General features: G+C 31.0%; 1 protein-coding gene across 5 annotated transcripts in view; it reads left to right on the forward strand.

The window, feature by feature from the left end:
• LOC143065036 (serine/threonine-protein kinase tousled-like 2) overlaps positions 1-24,998 on the forward strand; it is a 38,171-nt gene extending 13,173 nt beyond the window's left edge. For 3 of the 5 annotated variants that reach the window (XM_076238332.1, XM_076238328.1, XM_076238331.1), the window contains exons 7-21: positions 79-195; positions 594-686; positions 3,897-4,007; positions 5,483-5,619; positions 7,419-7,550; positions 9,426-9,590; positions 9,905-9,986; positions 12,274-12,365; positions 13,001-13,090; positions 15,659-15,828; positions 16,812-16,947; positions 17,602-17,713; positions 18,456-18,563; positions 19,952-20,055; positions 21,661-24,998. In XM_076238332.1, coding sequence (XP_076094447.1) covers positions 79-195; positions 594-686; positions 3,897-4,007; positions 5,483-5,619; positions 7,419-7,550; positions 9,426-9,590; positions 9,905-9,986; positions 12,274-12,365; positions 13,001-13,090; positions 15,659-15,828; positions 16,812-16,947; positions 17,602-17,713; positions 18,456-18,563; positions 19,952-20,055; positions 21,661-21,769 — 1,758 coding nt within the window. In that variant the 3' untranslated portion in view covers positions 21,770-24,998. Of the gene's footprint in view, positions 1-78; positions 196-593; positions 687-3,896; positions 4,008-5,482; positions 5,620-7,418; positions 7,551-9,425; positions 9,591-9,904; positions 9,987-12,273; positions 12,366-13,000; positions 13,091-15,658; positions 15,829-16,811; positions 16,948-17,601; positions 17,714-18,455; positions 18,564-19,951; positions 20,056-20,974; positions 21,035-21,660 lie in introns of all 5 variants that reach the window. The other 2 variants (XM_076238330.1, XM_076238329.1) reach the window with 2 other exon arrangements.
• The last annotated feature ends 2,580 nt before the right edge of the window (positions 24,999-27,578 follow it).

Consider the following 27,578-nt stretch of genomic DNA (forward strand, 5'->3'; position numbering starts at 1 on the left):
GATTATCCCTGAATAAGCAAGGTTCCATAAGATTTCATGAACATAGTGGATATTTTGACATGCTTTAGATAAAAATAGCCCTTGGTTTTTCAGTCATATACAGCACCATCACCAAGCAGTATATACAACAGTAACTCTGACAGCTTACATGGCTTTCCTCCTGTACCTTTGTACCAGTGTTCAAAAGGGTTACAGGTAAGTTTTATTTGATAGATATTTTCCACAGAGAATACATTTTGCATTATTTTTACTTGTAAAAAAAGATAGCTTGTTGGTTTAAAGTAATCATTGATTGGTAAACTATTTTGATTTGTATATTTTATGTTTCAGAGGATAGTAGACTTGTATACAATGATTGTTTTCTCACCAAAGCTTGTGTGCATTAGTTCGTGGAATTTTTGCCTCAGAAAATCAATATTTTGTACTGCATTTTACTTTTGTATATTCTTGTCTTGTCAACTAATGTGAAATGTATGTATAAATCTATAGTTTTAAATTATCAATAAAGCAGTACTTTGGTGATGAAAATTTAATAGGACATTTTCATTCAGTGCTATTATATAAATGATAAAAATATTGTTTCTACCATTTAGACTGAACTAACATGGCAACAGATACAGATTTGGGAAAGTAAAGCATCTTCAGATATAGAACAGAAAGATACTAGGATAGATGAATTAATAAGGGTAAGTTCTGTATATTGAATACTAGAATAATAATAATAGATTATCTATATATTATAGTTAGTATACATTTTTATACGACCGCAAAATGTGAAAAAATTTTCGTCGTATATTGCTATCACGTTGGCGTCGTCGTCGTCCGAATACTTTTAGTTTTCGCACTCTAACTTTAGTAAAAGTGAATAGAAATCTGTGAAATTTTAACACAAGGTTTATGACCACAAAAGGAAGGTTGGGATTGATTTTGGGAGTTTTAGTCCCAACATTTTAGGTATTAGGGGCCAAAAAGGGCCCAAATAAGCATTTTCTTGGTTTTCGCACTATAACTTTAGTTTAAGTAAATAGAAATCTATGAAATTTTGACATAAGGTTTATGACCACAAAAGAAAGGTTGGGATTGATTTTGGGAGTTTTGGTTCCAACAGTTTAGGAATTAGGGGCCAAAAAAGGGCCCAAATAAGCATTATTCTTGGTTTTCGCACAATAACTTTAGTTTAAGTAAATAGGAATCAATGAAATTTTAACACAAGGTTTATGACCACAAAAGGAAGGTTGGGTTTGATTTTGGGAGTTTTGGTCCTTACAGTTTAGGAATAAGGGGCCCAAAGGGTCCAAAATTGAACTTTGTGTGATTTCATCAAAAATTGAATAATTGGGGTTCTTTGATATGCCGAATCTAACTATGTATGTAGATTCTTAAATTTTGGTCCCGTTTTCAAATTGGTCTACATTAAGATCCAAAGGGTCCAAAATTAAACTTAGTTTGATTTTAACAAAAATTGAATCCTTGGGGTTCTTTGATATGCTGAATTTAAAAATGTACTTAGATTTTTAATTATTGGCCTAGTTTTCAAGTTGGTCCAAATGGGGGTCCAAAATTAAACTTTGTTTGATTTCATCAAAAATTGAATAAATGGGTTCTTTGATATGCCAAATCTAACTGTGTATGTAGATTCTTAATTTTTGGTCCAGTTTTCAAATTGGTCTACATTAAGGTCCAAAGGGTCCAAAATTAAACTAAGTTTGATTTTAACAAAAATTAAATTCTTGGGCTTATTTGATATGCTTTATCTAAATATGTACTTTGATTTTTGATTATGGGCCCGGTTTTCAAGTTGGTCCAAATCAGGATTCCATATCAAGTATTGTGCAATAGCAAGAAATTTTCAATTACACAGTATTGCACAATAGCAAGAAATATCTAATTGCACAATATTGTGCAATAGCAATTAATTTTCAATTGGAGTTATCTTTCTTTGTATAGAATAGTAGTTGATAATATATGTTGGAAATTTGCCAGACATGACTATGATGTCATTTTCTATTTTTATTTGCCAATAACTTTATGTAAATAACTTCATTGGAAATTTGCCAATATAAAATGTTGCTGATGAAGCTGTTTTTCCTTATCTTATCTAAAATGTTTTTAGATAATGTATGTTGGACATTTGCCAGACATGACTATGATGTCATTTTCTATTTTTATTTGCCAATAACTTTATGTAAATAACTTCATTGGAAATTTGCCAATATAAAATGTTGCTGATGAAGTTTTTTTTATTGTTTTATACAATAAACAATGTATATTCACTTTTACTACCAACCAATCTTTACCATTCAGTGATAACAAGCACTTTATTTTACATTTTAATATTTTATGATGTATTTAAAAGAGTAGTTATTGTTGCAAACTCCATTAGAAATTTGACTTGATATCAGTTTTGGAAAAAAGGGAAACGGGGATGTGAAAAAAGGGGGGGGGGGGGGGGGGGGGGGGGGGGGGGTAAATTTTTCTCATTTCAGATTTCATACATAAAAAGAAAATTTCTTCAAACATTTTTTTGAGAGGATTAATATTCAACAGCATAGTGAATTGCTAAAAGGCAAAAACAAACTTTTAAGTTCATTAGACCACATTCATTCTGTGTCAACTATTTAATTTTAGATTTAAAAAGTTTGAAGAAGAAATCTTTAATTGTAAAATTTGTAAAATCTTGACATTTGTTTTGTGTAAAAAAAACACCATGTAATGTCAAAAATTTGATCACAATCCAAATTCAGAGCTGTATCACGCTTGAATGTTTTGTCCAAACTTGCCCCAACTGTTCAGGGTTCGACCTCTGCGGTCGTATAAAGCTGCGCCTTGCGGAGCACCTGGTTATGCCCTGCCGTACACTACTCCCTTTATACATCAATATATATAAATGTCTGTACTGTTAGTAAGACAGAACAATTGCTTACTCTGATCTAAACATTTGAATTGTGATAGCTTATTGGACTGTGCACTTAAATCTGTGTTTTGTTGTGATGGCTTCCTCAATAGAGCAATAGGGAACACTTGATTTTAAACATTCCTCACAAAGGAAAAATCCTTGATTGAACATGTAAAAATAAAAACTTTTTGAAGCAGACAATTGCTTCTGTATGCACCTTTCTCATGCTGAACATTTAACATCAACAATCACCGATAATGCTCATGATGTTTGTCACGTCATAATACACACCAAATGTGTCCACTCCATATATAGTCTCCATATTATAGATGGTTTTATACCTCTATGCTTTGCAATATTGTTGACCACAAGGAACAGTGTTGTCAAAACTCATTTAGATTCACATGCAAGCCAATGGTAACTGAATATTACTTAAGAATAAATTGGGTTGAATCCTTAAAAAATATTGATCTTTTAAATGAAATAAAGAAATGGAGATTGACCATAACACTGTAAATATTAGTAATTTTTAACATATATATTATCAGTTGACCAGCTCGTTTGGTAATATATGACAATGATTTGCTGATGTCTTCCTAATAGTTATTTATATGTATACTATATTGTCTGGTCAGGTGAACTGTATTTTTGAAATCTTCTTTATAGATAGTTGAATTAATTTGAGAAAGAGTTATTTCCCTTACACCACGTTTTGGGTCAATAATTTGTTTTCTAACAAGTTTAATTTATCTTTTCAGTATAGTTATGATCTTTTATCTGACTAGATTGTATCACATATTTTAATTTGGTTAGTATAATAAGAAAGACCCTCAAGGGTGACTGGGGAATAAAAATATCATCACTTTTGGTCTTCTTCGAATCTGCATTAAAAGAACCTAAAACCTTTGCCTAAGTTGGGCGTCCATGTATATACTGTATTTTCTTTGCTTCATTCTAAATTTGTCAGAAGAAATATATCTGTTTATTATTTTATTTTCAGCAAAATGATGAACAGCGACGGCAAATTACTGCACAACAGAAACTAATAGACAAACATAAAGAAAATCTTCAGAAATGTTTAAATGTAAATAAATCTCTCCTCATTGAAAAGGTAAGTACATATTGATGTAGAAATTATCCAACATGAACACACCATTCTTAGTTACCCTGATAATTTTTTGAAGGTAAATGTGATCCACAAATTTTAATTGTTTAATGAAGTACAAATTTTCTACAAGATGATATCCACTTTTGAAAAACCAAACATCAAGCAAATGTAGTTTTTCCTCATTCCACAATAACTGTGTGCCAATGACCATACTTGAATCCAAAGTATTCCAAAATAAAGTGAAACCAATGAAGTTGTATTCACATTGTACTTTGATGTGAAAGAAGGAATGCTACATATCTTTTTTGAACTTTTTTCATTATAATTGAGAATGGAAATGGGAAATATGTCAAAGAGACAACAACCTGACCAAAGAGCAGCATAACACATGTTTTTAGAACCTTTTATTTTTGGCAGCACTTCTCTTTAAACCGTTGACCAATCACTTGGTCATTGAACACAAAATATTTGCCTCTTAGTAACAAGCTGTGTGTAAGGCTCTTCACAGTGAGCCTTATATTAATCAATAAGTAAAAATATGTAACCAATTTTATCTGAATTGTAGTTAAAAACATGTAACCAATTTCATCTGAATTGTAGTTTAAAATATGTAACCAATTTCATCTGAATTGTAGTTGAATAATTTTTATATGCCCGTCTAAGACGGGACATATTATGGTAGGCCGTTGTCTGTCCGTCCGTCATCCACACTTCGGACAATTACTAAAAAACGCTTAGACCATCTTTAATGAAACTTTTATGAATTGTTTATATCTATTGATGTATGCTCCCTTTCTATTTTTATAAATTTCAGATTTTACATTTCTGTGTTATGAATTTTTATGCTTAAAAAAGGGGGGATTTTCCATTTTTCGTAAAATCACTCATAATCACTTTTTAACAAAATTTTATGAAACTTTAGTGAATTGTTTATATTTGTTGACTTCAGCTTCCTTTCAAAAATTAAAAGAAAATTAACAACTATAGGTCACCGTATGGCCTTCAACAATGAGCAAGGCCCATACCGCATAGTCACCTATAATAGACCCTGAAATGACAATTCAAATGAGAAAAACTAACAGCCTAATTAATGTAAAAAAAATCATTTAAAGACAAGCTAAAAGGGCAACAGGCGTATCATGCGCTTGTAGCGCAGCTCTTTATTGTAAATGATTACACACAGAAACTGTGATACTGTTCCAAATATTTATCTGTTTTAGCCAAATGCAAGAGAGACTTGTATTAATTTACAATGGAAAAAATAAAAAAATACTGCTTTCTGAAAGTTATAGCTTCTCGGCTTTAAGAATAATCTATTGTGATTTTGAAATGGAATTATATACTTTATGTAAAGTAACAATTGTGTTTGCTGACTTATAAATTTTGTAAGTAATACAGTTTGGTTTATAGTTCCTTTGCATTTTAGCCTAAATTTTGGAGGCTCAAAACACATGAAACATATGTTTTTATTTCTACAGAGTAAATTAGAAAAGAAGACAACACGACAAAAGAGTATGAGTAACAGATTGCGACTGGGTCAGTTTGTTACACAGAGACAAGGAGCTACATTTGTAGAGAACTGGAATGATGGATGGGCTTTCACAGATTTGCTTAAGTATGACTTTAAATATCTGTTCAAATTTTGCTTTTGTCTATTAATGGTTCCATTGCCTAGACAGACTTATCCTAATTTTTCATGTCTCCAAGATATTGCCTGTCTATTACTTTTTCAATACATTTTAGAGTTGAAAAACAAATTAGTGTTTCAAAAACCTTGGCTTGTATAAAATAAGGATATGTGGTATAGAAAATCTAAAATCTAAAATGACTGTTCCCAATGATTGTGGTGACAAAACTAACAAATGACAGGTTCCTCTGTCTTGCTCCAGTGATAAGTTTTTAGAAATAGATACATGAATGTTTGTTAAAGTTTTCCGGATTAGATTACTTGTTTGAGTTTTTGTCAAGCCTGCAACTTTTGTTGCAGAAAGCTCGACATAGGGATAGTGATCCGGCGGCGGCTACGGCGGCGGTGTTAGCTAACTTCTTAAAAGCTTTATATTTTAGAAGGTGGAAGACCTGGATGCTTCATACTTTGTATATAGATGCTTCATGTTACGAAGTTTCCGTCAGTCACATGTCCAATGTCCTTGACCTCATTTTCATGGTTCAGTGACCACTTGAAAAAAAAGTTCAGATTTTTTGTAATGATGAATTCTCTCTTATTATAAGTAATAGGATAACTATATTTGATATGTGCGTACCTTGCAAGGTCCTCATGTCTGTCAGACAGTTTTCACTTGACCTCGACCTCATTTCATGGATCAGTGAACAAGGTTAAGTTTTGGTGGTCAAGTCCATATCTCAGATACTATAAGCAATAGGGCTTGTATATTCGGTGTATGGAAGGACTGTAAGGTGTACATGTCCAACTGGCAGGTGTCATCTGACCTTGACCTCATTTTCATGGTTCAGTGGTTATAGTTAAATTTTTGTGTTTTGGTCTGTTTTTTTCATACTATATGCAATAGGTCTACTGTATTTAATGTATGGAATGATTGTAAGGTGTACATGTCTAGCGGGCAGATGTCATGTGACCTTGACCTCATTTTCATGGTTCAGTGGTTATAGTTAAATTTTTGTGTTTTGGTCTGTTTTTTTCATACTATATGCAATAGGTCTACTATATTTGTTGTATGGAATGATTGTAAGGTGTACATGTCTAGCGGGCAGATGTCATGTGACCTTGACCTCATTTTCATGGTTCAGTGGTCAAAGTTAAGTTTTTAAGTTTTGGTCTATTTATCTAATACTATATGCCATAGGTCAACTATATTTGGTGTATGGAAATATTTTATGATCTTTATGTCAGTAGCGCAGGTTTCTTTTGACCATGACCTCATTTTCACGGTTCATTGCACAGTGTTAATTTTTTGTGTTTTGGTCTATTTTTCTTAAACTATAAGTAATAGGTCAACTATATATGTTGTATAGAAGCATTGTTAGCTGTACATGTCTGCCTGGCATGGTTTATCTGACCTTGACCTCATTTTCATGGTTCATTGGTCTTTGTTTAGTTATCTTGGTTAATGTTAAGTTTATGAGACAGTTGTAATAAAGCTTTATACTTAAGACTATCAACATAATATCAATGATTAGTATAGAAGGCGAGACATTTCAGCGTGTGCACTCTTGTTAGGATTAAGTATGCTCCTTTCTGACTGTTAACTCCTAAAATTGAGTTCAAAGTATTTTAATTAAAAAATGCCAAGGTTTAAGTTTACCAAATTTTTTAGGGAGTTCAGGGTTGTGAATACTTTACCAAATGTTATTTGTGTGAATTGAGTTGTACAATAGTTCAAATGATTATTACCAGTACTATTGTTCAAATTATACATGATTTAATATTTGTAGGCAGCAAGAAAGAGTTGCCTCAGATCGTGAAGAAATTGAAAGGCAAAGAAAAGTTTTAACAAAACGGAAACCCGGTGGTGCTGGACCAAAAAGTATAAAGCCAGATTTCATAAAACCTGGTCAAGAAAGAAGGTATGAACAACTAATTAATGATGTCCATTTCAGTAATGAGATTAATGTTAAACTCACCTGATGGAAGTGCAAAGTGAGCTTTTCTCATCACATGGTGTACATTGTCTGTGCACTAATACAAAAGTTTTACACTGAAACTACTGGTTTCAAATTTAGCCAAACTTGGCGACAATCAATATTGGTGTATATAATTAAAAAATTGTTTCTGATGTACTGCTGTCCAACATTGCGATAAATAGAGCATATTGGTAAATTGCAAGTTTTGTCGTTTATCTTGAAAACTGCCACAAAAAGAGATTGCATCATCAACTGTCTGTCCATGTGTCTTGTATCAGAGATGCAACTAATCGTCGGACCTGTCGGACCTAAGGGGCAGAATTTATGCAGGTCCGGCAAAACTAGTTGCTCTGCAGGACCTGATGGCCGGCAATATTTTAGTCTGCTTGGGTCAGCCAAAACTGATTTCCCTGTCGGTCCCAGCAGAGTATTTTGTTTATAAAATTGTGATTTTACAACCACGTTGCATGATTAGATAGAACAACATGCAAGGCTTCGATTACATAATAGAAATCGGGAGTTCAAACTGTTTTAATGATAAATATTATAGCCTGACACAACTTCCAAATATCCCTCCTTAAAAAATAAAAAAATAAACCTTTTGCAGTATAAATTTCTGTTTTGAAATGGTAAGTTTTGACATCTCAATTTATTGAAATATTTATATCTAACGCAGTTGATTAGTTGTAACAGAGAATACACACCATTGGCTTGAAAAATGATGTAACTTTGACCCCTAGCAGAGTTCCAAAAATATATAGGTCACTGAATATTCATAATATATTTCAGATCGTCTGTTGTTTTGATGTCAAAAATTGTTTTATTTTTTAAACTTTTCTTTCAAATTAGTTTTAATCCATAAAAAAATTAAAAACATTGCCTGACTGTACCTTAAGTTGAATATCTATATCCAAATTCAATTAATTAAAGCTGTAATCCATGATCACAAATTGAATGCTTTGTTTACAATTGTTGAAAGCCATGTGCTTTTTGGCGGGAAAATTCGGGAAACCCCTTAACAGAAAACAGTTACATTTCATTGTTATTTATAACAGTAAGAATTTCATTTTTATTAACTACTAACATTTATTCATGAAAAATAAAAAAATTCTTGAGGTGAAACTGATAATACTTTTTATACTCTACATCTACTAAAGGGATGGTAAAATGGAAAAAAGGGGGGGGGGGCTGGTTTTTTTTTTCATAATATTACAAAAATAGATAATTTTGAGTGAAAATATAGGTCTGGCAGAAATGTGATGGGTTTGGCAAAACTTGGTACCCTGAAGGCCCCAATGTCTGACAGGAAAAAAAACTGTTTGCATCTCTGTTGTATGCACAACTCCTCCTGACTGGCTGGACATTTATTCATGAATCTTGTTTTGTGACTACATTCCTTTTAAGATATTGTAAGAATCTTGTTATTAAACTTCATTATGTTACTGTTTATAATTGTCCAGTTTCAGGTTAAAGTTTTGGTTAAAGTTTTTGGTCAAGGTAGTTTTTGATGAAGTTGAAATCCAATCAACTTGAAACTTAGTAAACATGTTCCTTATGATATGATCTTTCTAATTTCAGTGCCAAATAAGGGTTTTTACCCCATTTTCACGGTCCACTGATCATAGAAAATGATAATGCGGATGGGGCTTCTGTGTACTTGGGACACATTCTTGTTTGCTTGTCAAATGTGGTAGTTATAGGGGAAAATTCAGCTTTCTTAACCAATCGACCAACAAGATTAGTGTTATGTCACCTTAAGAAACTATGTTTTTATGCTTACCATATATGTTAATATTTGATAAATATTTGTTTTAACAGTTTATCAGTACCAGAATATTATGAATTGGATGAGATTCTAAAGTTACGGCAAGCGTCTCTCAAGAAGGAAGATTCTGATGTACAGTTAGAACTGGAAAAATTAGAAAGAGAAAGAAATTTACATATTAGGGAATTAAAAAGAATTCATAATGAAGATAGTTCTAGGTAAGGAGGTTTATATATAGAATAAATTAGTGATTCTTGTATACATTAAAAAAAATGTAGATTTTCAAGAAAAACATCTATCTCATCATAGGTAGTAGCTTTGATAAGTTCATGAATTTCTGTGTCAATTAGGATTAATATTTAATAATTCCATGCTTTACCTTATCAAAAATTACTGTTAAACACTTTACAAACATAGATAACTAAATATTAAAAAACAAAAAAAACGAGTTAGTATTCAATACTGAAAAGAAGAAGAGAAGAAAGTTTTGCCCTAAATGTGAAAGTAATAAATGGTGATTATATGTTTACAGATTTAAAGATCATCCTATATTGAATGACCGATATCTTCTCCTTAACTTATTAGGGAAAGGAGGATTTAGTGAGGTCCATAAAGTAAGTACAATTACTGGAATAGCTGCAAATTTTTGGGGAAGACCGCTTCAAGCCGTCAATCCCCAATGGGGTTGACCAGAGTGACATTCCCTCACATCATTCATTTTGTTTTTATAGTGTGGAAAACCCCCCAACAAATCTTACTAAGAATGATGAGATGGGGAGACACAAATGAATAAATTGACTTTAAACACTTTTTTACACATTTCCCTTCTGTTTCTCTCGAAATTATCGTATATCGAGCTCTCCTTTACACTATTTACGTTTCTTTTACAATCCGGAAAAATCAGTATGACGAGATATTCTAAATATATCCAACCTACATTATATTTTATAGTGACGTCATTGTTGGAATGCCACACTACGCATAAGCAGGGATATCCTTCACTGGTTATTTAAATCATTCTCAAAGATTGTGCACTTATTAAAAAATAGTATTTGTTGAATTTAAACATAATGATGTTTGCTGTAGATGATTTAAACATCAACATGCAATACTTTAATTTGTAGGTCAACAACTTTCAAAGTAAACAGGAAGTCCGAGGGGCTACATGAGATCAGGGAGAGAAACGATCTTTTCCATTTTTTTCTGTAAAACTCTGTTTTTGAGAATCTTCCTCCAATTCAGGAGCACCTCAATTTATGAGCTAATTATCCACTAAAATAAACACTTTAAATGTGACATTTAGTATATGATAAGTAGTCTTTCATTAAAACTAAATTTTGTGTACCAACATAATCATTGTAATAGTTACAAAAAAATTACAAATGTTGCATTTTGTAGTTTAAACCTATTTATTCATGAAATTTTACAAATATTTCAAAATGTAGGATTTGGAAACAAGCTTCACACAGTTTACATCAATCATATTGTTATTTTTATTAGTACCTGTATCCCTGTGATGAGAGATATAACTGGGAACTTTATCAATGGAAATTTAAAACTGAATAGATTTTTCAGTCCTAACTTTCTTAAGAAAAAAATTAAAAATTTAAAGAGTACTGTCACAAAAAATGGAAAATGGCCCTAGCCTACAGTTCAGTCGTACACTATTAAGATTTCAAAAATAATTGTAGTTGTTGTTAAATGACAGAATTCAACTAGTTGAATTTTAGATAATTAACTATCAACTTTAATTGAATGTTTAGATTTAGAAGATGCAGATCTCTTCCATTGGTCTAAATTGAATCCTAAACTAAAGAAACGAAATTACATTAAACAACAATTGATTCCAATAGTGTCAACCTTCCACATGTTCTAGCTGTTCTTTTTTTCATTCTTTATATGAAGACTATCAAAAGATAACCCCCAACCCCCACCCCAAAAAAATGAAATAGAAACAAGGGCCGTCTTTCCCCTCAGAGCTATTCAGCTCTTTGATTACTCTATCTTATCTGTTTACAACTTGTCAGTAGTGTATTGCTTAGCATCAGAACTTTGAACCTATCAAATATTGAATTAATCACATATTTTTGTCAAAAATGATCTTAGTCAGTAATTATAACATTGGTGTAATGAAATACTGTGACTTTTCAAGGTTAATAATAATTCACCAATAATTTTACATGTGAAGCATATGCACTAATTTCATTCCTCTGACATACAACATTGTGTGTTTTAAGGATGTTGTGAATGATTTTTCAAAACAATTGAGAATGCTTATGAAAAACTACTTTGATTCTGTTAAAAGTCCACATGGTCAATGACAATGTAATTAAAGGATAAATTATCCATGAATTCAAAAGAAAGAAAAATCTTCATTTTTTTTACCTTGAAAATACACACAGATAAATAACTTGTGCACTTCACACATTCATAAATGAATGTGGTGCTAGGTCACTGTTGGAATGTTTTTTCCATATTTAAGTTAGGGGATTTGTTAGAGATATTGTAATACAGTAAGATCACACAGAAGTCAATTTATGAACAAAGTTATGTTGATACAGTAGATTCTGGTTATTTGAACAAACTTATGTCGATATTCAACAGATACTCTTATCTACGGACATTAGAAATAATCCAAATCAGATTTCCAAAGGAAGAAGGTAGTAAATTCAGTCACTTTGGATCTAAAATATTTCCATTTATTTTTACACTGTCTTCATTCAAAATCAATTTTGAAGATATATTTTTTTTTTAAGCATGATTCATAACAATATTGTTTCTATTAAGATACACTTTCATTTTGCAAAATATTTGAGTATTTCTATGTGAAGAAGAATTGAGACAAAACACTATTTGAATTCAGTATCATTGTAATAATAACGAATTGTTCAAATATTTTAGGGATTTGACTTGAAGGAGCAGAGATATGTGGCCTGTAAAATCCACCAACTCAATAGAGAGTGGAAGGATGACAAAAAGGCTAACTATATCAAGTAAGTCTGAGTATTGATAGACTGACATTTACCAATGTTAAAGATAGTTGTTCATGTTTTGGTTAAAACGTGACTGTCAAGTATTAGCCGCTTAAAAATCTTGTTAAATATTCATTATTTTCGAAGTATTTAAATTAATTTTATGTTTGAAATAAAATTACTACTTCAATACTAGAACGCATAAGATTTGATGAAACCATTACAGCATTTATTAGTTGGCATGGAGTAAAAATCAAACAAATAAAACTCAAAATACAACACAATCAAATATTTTGAACATATCAAAAGCCCTTAAAAGGTTGGATGTTTGAATGTCTGTGCCATAGGTGACCAATGACATGAAAATGAGAACAACGATTTGCGGAATTAGTGATTTATAAAATTTTAAAATGAAAATATTGGTCAGTATTTTGTTTATTTTTACATTATAATGGAAAGAACTGTATTTGTTCGTTAAACTAAGTGCTACTTCACATGTAACAGTTAAGTGTTACTACACATCCCAAACCTAATATTTTACTTAGGTAGAGCTTATAATTCAAAATCGTTTTATTCATGTTTTTCTTTAAGGTCCAATTACATCTATAAAATATCAGATTCAATATTTCAATTTGTATATTATCTTATTATTTCAGACATGCTCTTCGAGAGTATAACATACACAAAAGTCTGGATCACCCCAGAATTGTCAAGTTATATGATGTGTTTGAGATTGACAATAATTCGTAAGTATCTGATTTTAATAACAAAGTTAAGTTTTTGGCATAATATGTGTCCGTTAATGAATAACATTAAAATATATACAATGAGGTAACTTTACAGTCGGGCAATGATTTTTAATATTCAGTTGTATAAGTATTGGCATCAGAATCCTGATATAGATTTTTGAGTGGGAATTCCAAAAATATTCATGTCTGAAAACTACATCATCTGCCATTTTAATTAAGTCATGTTGGAATGAAGGAAATACCAGATAGGGATTTCCCTATATTAATTTAACCAATAAGATGCTTAAATTACTCTAAACACCTCGTAGAATTATCTTTTAATGGAGAGAATACCCTACGTATCGCTAATTTAGGAGTGACATTTCTGACTTTACAATTCCTTATCATCATGATCATAGCAAGGGTGTTTTGAAAATGAGAATCGATACTATTAAACAAGAAGACCTCATTTTTTTGTGTGGCTTCTCCTCCTTCCCTAATAAATTAATCATCATAACTCTGTGTCCTATAGGTACAGTGCATAGTCGCATTTGTCATCCAGTCTTATGACTTCAGTTTGGGTTATTTTGGGGAAAAAACGAAAATGAAGGTGTCCAGATATTGATTCCGTATTCAAACAGACTTTTAAGTCAGATATGACTTCCGGATTTAATATTGAGAACCAATCGTATGATAGATAAAAAAAATAAATAAGCCAATCAGGAAGTTGTCCATATCATGGTGTATAGATCGTAAGAACCAGTTCTCTATTATACCTCGCTTTAAACTTGCTCATAATTTTCATAAGTACTCGGACGGGGACAGGACAGTTATTTTAGCGTTTATCTGCATGTATACTATGATTAATATACTACTTTAATATATAGAGACTGTCTATATAATATAGCAGTGATCGCCATGGAGAAGAAACTTAGAATTAATAGTTAATAGAAAATTTAATACACTTTAATATTTATAATATAGATACATATGTTCATAGTATACAGAAACGTGAAAATAATGGAATTGATCGAATATAACAGAAAACAAAATAAATACGGACTTTAAAAAAAAGAGAGAGGGCTTAAAAATATTGTCCTATCTCCATGTACGACATGTACATATATGACTTTTGATATCATTTCTTAACTTCTCCAGAATCTTTTACAAAAAATCATCCTAAAATAGTTAACATACTTTCAACCAAGCTTGAAATACCCGCGATTTCGCTTTAAGTCAAACAGGACTCCTAGATTAAAACTTGCACATAAATTTCATATGAGTACTCCAGGACAGGACAATAATTATCATCAGTCACTTTGATATAGACTCTATATAAGGGATGACATCAAAAGATCTATGTAGGATAAAAAAATTAAATCAAATAGTTTGGGGGTGAGGGTTTAACTGCTGCAAGTTTTGTTTATCGACATTGATTTTAACATATATCCATATTGGTCAATCAATTTTTTTCCAAATTAAGTTAAGTGGGGGAGGGGAAGGGGGGGGGGGGGGTCAGTGAAAAAACTATGTGAATTAAGTTTTTTTTTTATCCTTCATTGAACTTTTGATGTTGTCATTAATTAAGCAGTGATCGCCTAAGAGAAGAAACTTGAATTCAATAGTTAATATCAAATACACTTTAAATATAGTACATGTATGTTCATAGTATATAGAAACGCGAAAATAATGGAATGTAACAGAAAAAAATAACAGACTTTGGAAGCAAGGGAGAGGGCTTAAACTGTTTCCAAATACTTATGAATCTTGATACCTTTTCTGAAATTTTCCAGACAAAAAATCTTTTACAAAAGTTCTCCCTACAACAGTTTGCATACTTTCAAGCAAGCTCTAAATGCCCACGATTTTGCGGGTGTGCTCTAGTACTCTTTTAATGCACATTAAGTGTTAAGAAGTTTATAACGTTGTACTGTTATACCACTGTCCCAGGTTAGGGGGAGGGTTGGGATCCTGCTAACATGTTTAACCCCGCCACATTATTTATGTATGTGCCTGTCCCAAGTCAGGAGCCTGTATATTCAGTGGTTGTCGTTTGTTTATGTGTTACATATTTGTTTTTCATTCATTTTTTTACATAAATAAGGCCGTTAGTTTTCTCATTTGAATTGTTTTACATTTCTTATCGGGGTCTTTTATAGCTGACTATGCGGTATGGGCTTTGCTCATTGTTGAAGGCCGTACGGTGACCTATAGTTGTTAATGTCTGTGTCATTTTGGTCTTTTGTGGATAGTTGTCTCATTGGCAATCATACCACATCTTCTTTTTTATATAAGGTTTAGTCGGAGTGCAGACAGGTTAAGTCAACCAAAGATGTTAAACAACAGCATATGGTCTAGATTTGAAACATACAAATATTATTTGAAATGATAGTCTGAAGCATTGCATTGTATAAGTTTAAATATTACTTGTCTGAACTTGTGGTATTGTTTAAGTATAAATATTAATTGTCTTTCAAGATCACAAGTTTTGGTTAAAAGAACACGATGAAATTATTTTTATAATAAAGTGAAACAAAGAATGAAACAGAATTGCTTATGTAACTAATTTGGATTGAATGTTTTCAGATTTTGTACAGTACTGGAATACTGTGAAGGGAATGATCTGGACTTTTATCTTAAACAAAATAAATCCATTCCGGAGAAAGAGGCTCGGTCCATTGTCTCCCAAACTGTTAGTGCTCTGAAATATTTAAATGAGATCAAACCACCTGTGATTCATTATGACCTTAAACCAGGTAAGTTCAATGTTATTAAGTTTAGTCTTTGCTTTTATCTGAATACACCAACACTGAAGAGTGAAGTTCTTATTTTTTGTCTGAATACACCAATATAAACAAAATTTGTCTCATTTTTTTTTTGGAATTTTTTTTTTGGACTGAACAAGCCAATATTTACTGAAGAAAAAAAATTCTTTACTTTATTCAAAATACACCTATATACATTTTTTGGAATGAATAAGCCAATATTTACTGAAGAAAAAAATTCTTGACTTTATTCTAAATACACCTATATACATATCATTGTTTAGGGGCCAGCTGAAGCTCCCATCCGGTTGTGGGATTTTCTCACTACATTGAAGACCCATTGGTGGCCTTTGGCTGTTATCTGCTCTTTGGTCTGGTTGTATTCTCTTTGACACATTCCCCATTTCCACTCACAATTTTAATTACCTATACACACTGCAGAGTTAAATATTTTCTTTGATCTGAATACACAGATGCAAACAGAAGCTTTCTTGACATTAAATGTGTGATCAGAAGAGGCTTTAATTCAATACCTTACGTAAGAAGAAAGCCATACACTTAACAACGGATGTGATCTGTAGGTGGACATGTTTTACAAAACTTACCAATTGTATTGTATAGTTGATTTTGTATTGATGCTACTGGATATTAAACTACAACTGTAAATCAAGTCAGTATTTATATTAATGATCTTTCATGACAAAGAGATCCTCAGATAGGCAGCTAACTGACAATTCTTACCTTAAGAATGTGTATATGTTGCTCATGTAGTAATTGTAAGGATGTAGGCTTTAGTAGATAAACCTTTTCAAAATAAATACTTCATGAACTTAACCACTGGATATCCTTGCCACAACAAACCACTGGTCTATAAAGGAGTTGAATAGTATAATATGTAAAATGAATATTAAAAGTATTGTATGTGTATCATAATTTGTCGTAATTGTCGTTAATTGGTGATTTTTTTATTACAGGAAATATATTACTTGGTAGCGGGTCTGTTAGCGGTGAGATCAAAATCACTGATTTTGGTCTCAGTAAAATTATGGATGATGAGAACATTACCTCTGATGGCATGGATCTCACATCTCAAGGGGCAGGAACATACTGGTAGGTCATAGTTCAGTTTGCAGGGAAATGAAATATTTCAGAAGACAATTTGTTGCTATATTTAGATCTGTTATTCGCAATGATTCTTTTGCCAAAATATACCTTTTTTAGCAATGGAAAAATGTGCATGAATTTTAAAAAAAAAAAAGCAGTTTTAAGAAATATTGATAATGGCCCAGCCAGCTGTATTTCTGATGACCACACCCATGATAGAGAGGATCAATAAAAAGATCAGGAGTTATAGAATCAGATTCCTAATTTGTGTCATCAACTCCTCCAGCTCAGATCCCTAAAACTTCACAGGAAATTTGCTGGTAAATTGATCGAGGAATATTTTCACTTGACCTTGCCACAACCAAATGTCTTGAAAAGAATATTCAATGCTCATAACCACCAACCACAGATCAAAAACAAGATTTGGCTGCATCACCTTCACTGTTTGCAAATTTTTACTGTTTGTTTACAATGAGAGTTCTCAAACCCCTAACTAATCTTTAATTTTAACATAATGACAAATTTTATTTAGTTTCAAAGAATAAAAGCATCAATAGGTTAAAATAAGCATGTTGACTTTTGGATATTTTTACAAACATATGTGTCTTATGGACACATTTTCTTGTATTCTGATGTACCAATTATTTTGATCTGATTTAGGTACTTGCCACCAGAATGTTTTGTTGTTGGGAAAAATCCACCAAAAATATCTTCCAAGGTGGATGTGTGGTCAGTTGGTGTCATATTTTATCAATGTTTATATGGTAAAAAGGTAAGTTTACTAGACAATAGAAGAAAGATATTTTAAATTTAAAGAACAAATTAGTTGTACTTTATACACAGCCCAAGATCAAAATGGACATTTGTGTTGGAGTTGTTTGCTTGGAGATTGAATAAAATTATTCTTCAAGTAAGAAATAAAATCCTAATATAACATGACAGTTATCAATGTCAAAATTTAATCACTACTTTTGAGATGCACAAAACAGTGCACAGAACACAGCATTCTATACAGCAAATTCATCTTCATTTCAAGAAATCTATCAATAAAATATATACTCAGATATTCAAGTAACAAAATGATTATTGTGTATAATCATACCTGTCAAGAAAAGTATATGAATTGTGCATGGTGCATTTAATCTAGTATCTGTTTTAAAAATATTATTGAATAATATTTAAATTGAAGTTATCTTCCTTTGTCTATAATAGTAGTTGAACAAAATACAATTAAACCTCCAATTTTATTGAACATTATGCCTTCCAAAGTTCAATGCAATGCAATTTTTTATTTTTTTTTCATTTCCAATGCAAAATAAATGCAATCATTACATTCAGTGCTCACAAGCACTTTGTTTCAAGCTTTATATTAGAAGTGTATGATTTCAGATTTTAGGAATGCATGAAGGTTTAGTTCAGATTAATTAACTCGTGATTATTTATTTTCTGTGCAATCTTGTTACATTTATAAAATGTGCTGGTCATACTACAATTAATGTTTTTGTTCTTTTCAGCCGTTTGGCCATAATTTATCCCAAGCTGCCATTTTAGAAGAAAATACAATTCTTAAAGCAACAGAGGTGGATTTTCCATCAAAACCTCCAGTCAGTTCTGAGGCAAAGGTAATTTTAAAAATATCCCCATTGTAGACAAATTTAAATTTAACATAGTGTTTTGAAAATGGTCCAGTCAAGTAAAACCAGTAACATCAACTTCTTTGAACACATGGAACATGTATCGCCAACAACAAATGCATGTCTACTAACTGCTGGACTCTTATGTGTTATAGTTCATTCTCTTAAGACGTTGATACTGTTGAGTTGTAGTGTAAACAATTTTTGTGAGTCCTTCATAGATTGAATTTTTATTGTATACAGTAATCTGTTTGTCCACACTTCATAAAAAAACTTGTGATGCTTTGAACATTTTAGCTTAAAGGGCCAAGTGAACTTTTGTAATCACTTAGTGTCCGTTGTCTGTAAACCTTCTTTCAAAATGTTCTCCTCTGAAAGTTTTCAATCGATTGAAGTTTTTCTGATTCATAAATAGGATGTCAAGTTAACTATGTTAATGTTTAGTTCAAACCAGAAGCTATACAGCTTATAGGTATATCATATTTGTGTACATATTGATTATAACTATAAAGTTTGTGATTTCATCAAGGTTGATCAACCAACATGGCCACCGTCTCATAAAGTAGAGCAACAGTTTTGACTTATTATTTTAAATCTACAGCAGTCAGATAAAACTGGTAAAAATGGTCAGCATAACAAAGTCTATCCACTCTGAAATGGAAACTAAATCTATCCACCTGTATATGAGTTATTGCCCCTCATAAAAATTGATTATTATTTTTTAGTGACTTTTTCCTGCTATTTTTTCAAAAACTATAAGAGCTAGGCTAAAAAGTAAATTGCATGTGCTTTGTCAGCCTAATTCATTAGTTGCTAAATTAATATTGATGAAATTTAAGAACACTATGTAAGGATGTGACTACATGCAATAAGGGGTTAGTGGAATTTACTTCAGTAATGCATTCTATTGGCAATGAGACTCCTCATAAACTGCTAAATGGATATTGATGAAATTTTGCATGTAGATCATTACCTTAGGATGCATTTAAAGGAATATAATCCTTGTCGCATCTGTTAAATGGGAGATGAAAAAATTACTTATTCCAATATTGCAATATTTAGTACTGTTCTCCTGTAAATGGTGATATATCATTTTGTAAGTTGACACACAGTTCTAGTTAGTTCAAAAAGAATTGTAATGGAATGTAATATTGAAGAGATAGAAAGAAAAAAAAAGATAAAATGGTGGGCTAGTGGTTCATAGTTCTATGTGACAAACCTTAATACAGAAAATTTGGCAAAACCTTATGCCTTGCCCCTCCCATTTGAACTTTTTAATCTGACCATGCAAATTTAGTGTCCGGTATAAAGATATGTTACCAGTAATATCCAGGAGTATTGAGAATTTGTATCATATTATTCTCTTTGAATTGCAGAATTTTATTAGGGCATGTCTCAGGTATAAGAAAGAGGAAAGACCAGATGTGATGCAGTTGTCATTACATGACTATCTTAAACCTACATCTATAAGATCTAAAGGGTAAGTATTGTAAAACTAGGGTAAATTCAGAAATTATTGCGTGCATTTATTATTGTGATTTTGTCATTTTAGACCTAAATGGGATTTCTATTTTTGCAACATGAGAAAATTCTGTTTGATTCATATAAAAAGTTTCAAAATGTGAGTTTAAATTATTGCCATTAACCATTATAACTCTGTCACAAATTTTGGCAATAATAAAAACATTGCAATAATTTCTGAATTTACAGTACCCATGACTATCTTAAACCTACCCTTGCTTTTGCCTTTATGCTATCATAAAACTGACATATTTGTGACAGAGAATCATGCCACACTGGTCAAAGTAAAAAAATAGAGATTCTTTTATGATAAAAGTTTTGTTATTTAGTGAAATGTATTAAACAATTTAATTTCAAGACCATGCATGTGGTTGTAACTTGAGAGTACATCAAATCGTTCAGATTTTTCTGCAAAGTGTTTTGTTTCATCAGATGTTATTGTAACTGCCTTTCACCTTAACTTTTTATCCATTATTGCATTTAAAGCATCATATTCCTGTCCAACTCAAATAAAAAATGTTTACAATTTGTAAATTTCCCTTCATCCATCATTGCAAAATTCATTCAAACACAGATCGGAGGCTAACAATGACCAAAATCTGTATTCTTATGCTAATAAATAAATGTATGGCACAGATGACTGGGAGTACAAAATGTGAAAAAAGGCATTCATTTTACATTAAAAGACATTTGGTTTTATCCCCTCAGATACAAGTATATACTTTCATGCCACTATGTTGTTTCAATTTATGATGCTTACATTTGTTAAATTTATACATTTTGTAATTAAAAACAATCAATATATTAGATTGGTTTTCCTTATTTTACTTTAATTTCTAGACGATAATTTATTTTCCTTTTTCTTTTTTTTTCTTTAGATATGCAACAGTGCTAGATATTTAGTTGGTAGCTCCTGACAAGTGGAAAAATTATATTATGTAACTATAAATGACAATTTAGGACATAAACTGAAACAACTGTAATGGTATTCCCAAGCATGAAATAACATTGGATTTGAACAATATAAATAAAGAATTATATAAATAGGATGCAGACAGCAAGATAACATCAACCATTTTAGAGCCATTGAGAAAACAAGCCTCACCACTTTACCCTATGATTCTGAAATATTATAAAAACAGATGTTTATAGTCTTTTCTGTGAATTTGATTGTATTTATCTTGTGTCAGTTGTTATTCTTTTACATAAAGATGAAAACTTCTTGTCGCATAAACATAACTTTGTGTCAACTGTTTTTACAGCGCTGTTGTGCTTTGATTTAAATCAGCTTATGCATGAAAATGTTAATAGGTTTTGTTTTACTGTGGATTAATTATTATTCATTGTATACCAAATTTAGTTGATTTCTCAGAAACATCATGAATTTTATGGAGAATTGCTTTTATTGTGAACTTGTTTAAAAAAACAGATCTTCATGAGAATTGTTTAGGTATATATGTTTATATCAAGTAATTGATGTATCAATAAGAATTACATTTGCCATCCTACAAAAAACAGATTTTATTGTTGAAGTATGATTTATAAAAAAATGTTTCTATTTCAGACATCCTATTGAAGGACCTACTGGTAGTTACAACCACATTGGAATAAACAGTAATTCTAGCATTAATCAGCCTAGTCAGCCTTCGTTCACATTTGGGGATAAACTGTGACGGGGAGAGACACTTGCCAATCTGTGACTCTTTTGTTCAGGGAACTTTACCCTGGAGAAAACCAAAAAAGCGTTAATTGTTGTTTTGAATTCATGAAATTGTGAAGTCCAGTAAATTGTTATTCATGGCTGTGTTTATTTTCAGCATGATTACCGTAATCAATTCACATGTATACATTTATAATATTTTGGGATCATATTTTGGTATTATGCAGGCGGCAACAGCGTCTGTAAATAATTCACAATAGATTTTATTAATACTAAGTATTATAAAACTTTAAACACAATGAAACATAAAAAAAAAAAGAAAACATTTAGAAGGTTTTTTCTTGATAAAAAAGTTTTTAATCAGGTATTGGAAAACATATACACAGTTTACTAGAATATATGAACATATACACAGTTTACTAGAATATATGAACATTTTCAGTGTTAAAAAAAAGTCAAACGGTAAATTGATGTCATTTTTTCTTCTCAAAGGTAAACTATTGATTGAATATAAATACAGCCATGTAAAATGTGGACATTTAATTGTTACATGAATCTGATGACTGTGTGTAATTAGCTGCTTGTGTAATTGTCTGTTTACATGTTAGTTATGCACACTTTGATTGAGAGGGGAAAATGAAGGGCATGGGATGGAATGATAGGTAAAGCAGCATGTATAATAGGAAAGAGGTATAAAATCAAGTCTGTTTGGGGTTATTTTCTTACAAAGCTTCTTATGGTATTTATTTTGACATTTCATTGTTCAAACTTCTGTAATTAGGAAATACTGTGAACAATTCTAAGCTGCAAAAAATCTTGTTATAAGAAAATCTATTTTTGCATAGAAAATAATGTATTCCAGCTTTTGGCAAATAACATTCCTAACATATATATTATATCACATTTGGAAAAATATAACCCAAAGTTATTATAATTTTTTTTCAGGACTTTTGCATTTTCACTCTCTTTTTACACATACATGTTTAAATCTTTTATACATTTTAACTCAAAATTAATGTTTTTGAATATTCCGTATTGGATTTCAACTTAGAAAGCTATGCTGAGGAATTCTGTTCAAGCTACTTCCTGTTAGTATATACATCTATATTTACATATATTTTCATGCACATGTGCAAGTTATAAAATTTTGTTTGCATCAAATATTGGACTCTGGAAGTTTATGATTATTACCAGTAGGTCATATTATGTCTTGTTAAATGAAATTATTAATTAGTTTTAACTTGATTAAATTTAAAATTAAAGTTAAATTAGCCATCAGTTTTGTAGTTCAATATATTTATTTCATGAAAATAGATTTTCTTATACAACTAAGCTCACTACTGAATAAAAAAAGTTTTCAAGAAAACAAGTAAGTCAAGGGTTTTATTTTCAAAAAAGCACACATTAGAATATTATTCAAACTTGGCAGTTGAACATACTATACTCCCGTCACAATATTATAAATCTTTAATAAAGATGTGAATCTAGGCTATACTGCATCAGCATGACATCGGTTTTATTTGTTGTATTTTTAGAATAACACCAGAAAATAATAGGTGTGATGAAGATTGTTAATTGTCCAATTTTTATTGAAATTTTTATATTTTAGCAATAAGATTTATTTTAGTTAATAAGTGCTAGAATGTGTTGTATTATCAGTGATTTGCACATCCTTTTAACACTCCTGATGGTGATCTGGAAAAGATTTTACTTTTTAAGATGTGCAAGTTATCTGGTACAACCTAATATTTGGTGCCAAGATTGTCCCAATAGATTTTACAAGTTAAGATGTAATTAGGTTGTCTTACATGAAAATTTTAATTTAATTTTATTTCTTTGCCAAAATGAGGAAGAAAGGCAAATGAGGGGAGAGAACTCTAGATGTCTTTCAAATTACAGTATATTATCTCCCCTATGTTTGCTCCTGAAGAGCAAGCTGTTTGATATGTGAGAATTGTTACTGATTTGTATTTTATGAAATGATTGTACAGAAAGTGAAATGTGTCAGTTGTTTGTGTAAAATGAAGGGTAATGTGTGATTGTGTGATTCACGTTTTATGCAAAAGTGTGAGTTGGTCCCTCTTCAATCTGGTCAATCATGTCCTTTACATTTTAGAGAAATTGTTTCTTAATCATGAGATTTTAAATGTTGTATATCTTAAGAAATTTTTTACAGAATTATGCTTGTAATATTAAGACTTTTATATATTCAGCTGTAAAAGAAGCACATTTTATTTGTGGCAAGTATGCCAAAATATTTATTGTCGGAATAGAAAGTTTTTTGTTGTCAGTTTTATAAACTTCTATTTAAAGTAACAACATTTGGAATATAGATTACTGTTCTTGTCACTCTATAAGCCCCAATATCGCCCATCTGTCCTTTCGACCAACATCAATGTGGGACATTATTTTTTCTTTTAAGATAAAGGGCTTATGAATAGGATTAAATATAGTACAAAGAATCAAAACTTGATCAAATCAGAAAAACTATGCAACTTATATGTGTTGGTCTTTGAATCCATCCACTTGTGATATTAAATGATCAGGGTGACCAAATTCATTCACCTATTGACATTGGTAACTTGATTAAAGAAGGAAGACGCACAAATTTTCAATTCAGTGTTATTCCTTTACTATAGAAATCCACAGTCCTTTGAACTTATTTCACTTTTTCTATACATTTTCTTATCTATTCTCTATTTTCTTCCTTTGAAATTGTCTTTTTGGAGTCTGTAAGTAACTTGTAGATTTTTGTATCATTGTAAAGTAGTGTATCAGTTGAATGATACTAATTTCATTTGGTAAAAAAATATTTTTATTGTGTTCATAAATATGTCATTTAAGTATTCTGAAGATCGATTTTTGAGAGAAAAAATAGAGAATTTTAATTTCATTTTTTTTTTTAAGGATTTTGTTAGACTGACAATAATATTAGCAGTTTTAAATGCTAGTGTCAATGATAACTTCCCTATTATGCTTTAAAGAATGAAATTCTCTTCTTAGAAAAAAGTTATTGAAATCGGGGAAATTAGATTTGGTGTAATGGAAGTTTATTTAAAGAATCAATTGTATATGGAATCAAAATAATAGAATATGTATTGACGCGATGTTTATTGGTATTTTATATAAGTCTTTCATTTTAATGGACCAGACAATGTTTTAAGTGTGAATGTGAGAGAGAGAATGTACAGTTAACCCTTCACACAGTTGTGAAGGATAATAAATTAATATTTTTCATGTGATTCTTTATTGTTATTGATGAGCCTTTTTTAGAGTATTATATTGACTACACATGTTGGACGGTGTCACAGTTATGTACATGTGTTGTTACATCACTATTTATAAAACAATGCTCCCTGGTCAATGTTTTTAAAAAATGTTTTTCCTTTCTAGACCTTACTAGTTAATAAAATTAAGAATGGAAATGGGGAATATGTCAGATACAACAACCCAAACCAAGAGCAAATAACAGCCAAAAGCCATCAATGGGTCTTCAATGCAGCAAGAAAAACATACACCTCAGCTGGCTCCTAAATAAAAATGGGTACTAGTTCAGTGAAAATGGACATCATACTTAACTCTAAAACATAAAAATAAAAAACTTACAATAAAATTGAGAATGGAAATGGGGAATGTGTCAAAGAGACAACAACCCGACCATAGAACAGACAACAAAGGCCAGATGCTCCTGACTTGGTACAGTCACAAAAATGTGGCCGGGTTAAACATGCTTTGTGAGATCTCAACCCTCTCCTATACCTCTAGGCAATGTAGAATAAAGAAACGTTAACTCTGTTTGGATGTCTGTATAATATTGTGGAGATGTATGTGAAATGTCTTGGTGATTACATTGCCTGGTGTAATGTCCAGTTTCAATAGCAATTGGTTCAGAGCCACAACAAAAGTTTGATAGAGTTCTACGATAGTCTCTAAACTTTACGGATTTACGCAATTACTCGGTTGAAGATAATTTTTGTACTGTCTGAACGTTCTTATTTTGTTTCTGTATTTACAGATTCTATTGATATAAAAGTACTGTTTAACTTGTCTTTTAAATCATTGACTTTTTGTCAGGTCATATTTTAAGAGTTAAAAAAAAAACATATTGTTGTTCTGACTGTGGACCATCCAACATCTCTATTTATAGCTAGATTTGAAGAGTTCTTGAAGCACCCAGTTAGTATCAGCACGCTTTGATTTGAACAGATTCTAAATGTATGTGTTCTGAAATGCCCCAAATACTCCATCTGTATAATAAAACAGACTGAACATGACTTTCAAATAGTTATGTAAAGATGTCATAATCCATACCGCCACATGCAATGAACTTTGTATATAGTGTGCAGAAAGTTCTGTTATTGCATAGCAATATAATATTTCTCACACAAAGTAACCAAAAGTAAGCGTGCAATAAATTCTATTATTGTATAGCAATATAATATTTCCCACAGAACGTAACCAAAAGTTAGCGTGCAATAAATTCTAATATTGCACTAGTGCAATAAATTTTCAAAATTCATGACGTCATCAGCGTTCAAATCTTAGTTTAAACCAATTTTTACTGTCAAATATTATATTGCTATACAATAAAAGGGTTATTGCATGAATATTGGGGAATATTGTCCCTCGTAGAACATATATTGCACTCACAAGCTCGTGCAATATAAAATTCTACTCGGACAATATTCCCCAATATTCATGCAATAACCCTATATTATTGCAATAGTGCAATAAATCATCAAAATTCATGACATCATCAACAACAAAATCTTAGTTTAAACCAATTTTTACTTTCAAATATTATATTGCTATACAATAAAAAGGTTATTGCATGAATATTGGGGAATAATGTCCCTTGTAGAACATATATATTGCACCTGCAAGCTTGTGCAATATAAAATTCTACTCGGGCCAATATTCCCCAATATTCATGCAATAACCCTATATTCTTTTCGACTTCCTTATTTCCCTCATTGTAAATATCCAATTTAGATGTTCATCAAGCCCAGGTATTGATATTTACTGCAATAATCAATAGTTGTTTCTCAGAAAAGAAGGTCAAAGTTCAATCGAGGGATTGCCAGACATAAAAAAAAAATGTACAATATGTATACTATTAAATAAAGATGCACCAATACTTATTATTTTTACTTGTGAATTAAGGGCAAATATCTTTAGTAATTAAACAATAATCAAGGTTATAAATTTCAAGTATTCATCTTAAACATTAGTAAAAAAAAAATAGCTAAAAGCAATAACATGATTTGTTCCATCTATCCCAAACCTTTCCGAAATTTTGACAACCAAACAAGAAGAAATTGCCCCTGAATGAATAATTTATACCAATTTTCAGTCTTTCTTTTAAATTCACAACTATAGGAGCAAGGTTAAACAGGGGAATTTAATAAATGACCAGCACTACAATACGGTTTTCCCTTCAAAGTGGAGAAAAATGCAAAACCTCTTTTGAGTTATTGCCCCTGAAATGACAGATTTTTTGCAGTTTTTGACTATATCTTATATTGAAATTTCTAAAAAAAATCAGAAATCGACTAACCTGTTATGGAGTTGTTGCACCAGAATTATCCACACCTTTTATGAAGGACTAAGTGAGCATTTGCCATCACGTTGCCTCTTCTAATTGAAAAATATCCTGTGCAACTATGCTATATCAATATATGTATTAAAAACACAGATTATTGTTTTATCTAAACAACATCGACTATAAAGTTTGATCATCAATAAATATAAAAAGGCAATACCCTTTCTCGTTATACCTAACTATAGATGATAGGTTCAAAGTGTAAATCGCAAAATGTTCT

The sequence above is a fragment of the Mytilus galloprovincialis genome, chromosome 2, assembly GCF_965363235.1.
Source record: "Mytilus galloprovincialis chromosome 2, xbMytGall1.hap1.1, whole genome shotgun sequence".
Taxonomy (NCBI): domain Eukaryota; kingdom Metazoa; phylum Mollusca; class Bivalvia; order Mytilida; family Mytilidae; genus Mytilus; species Mytilus galloprovincialis.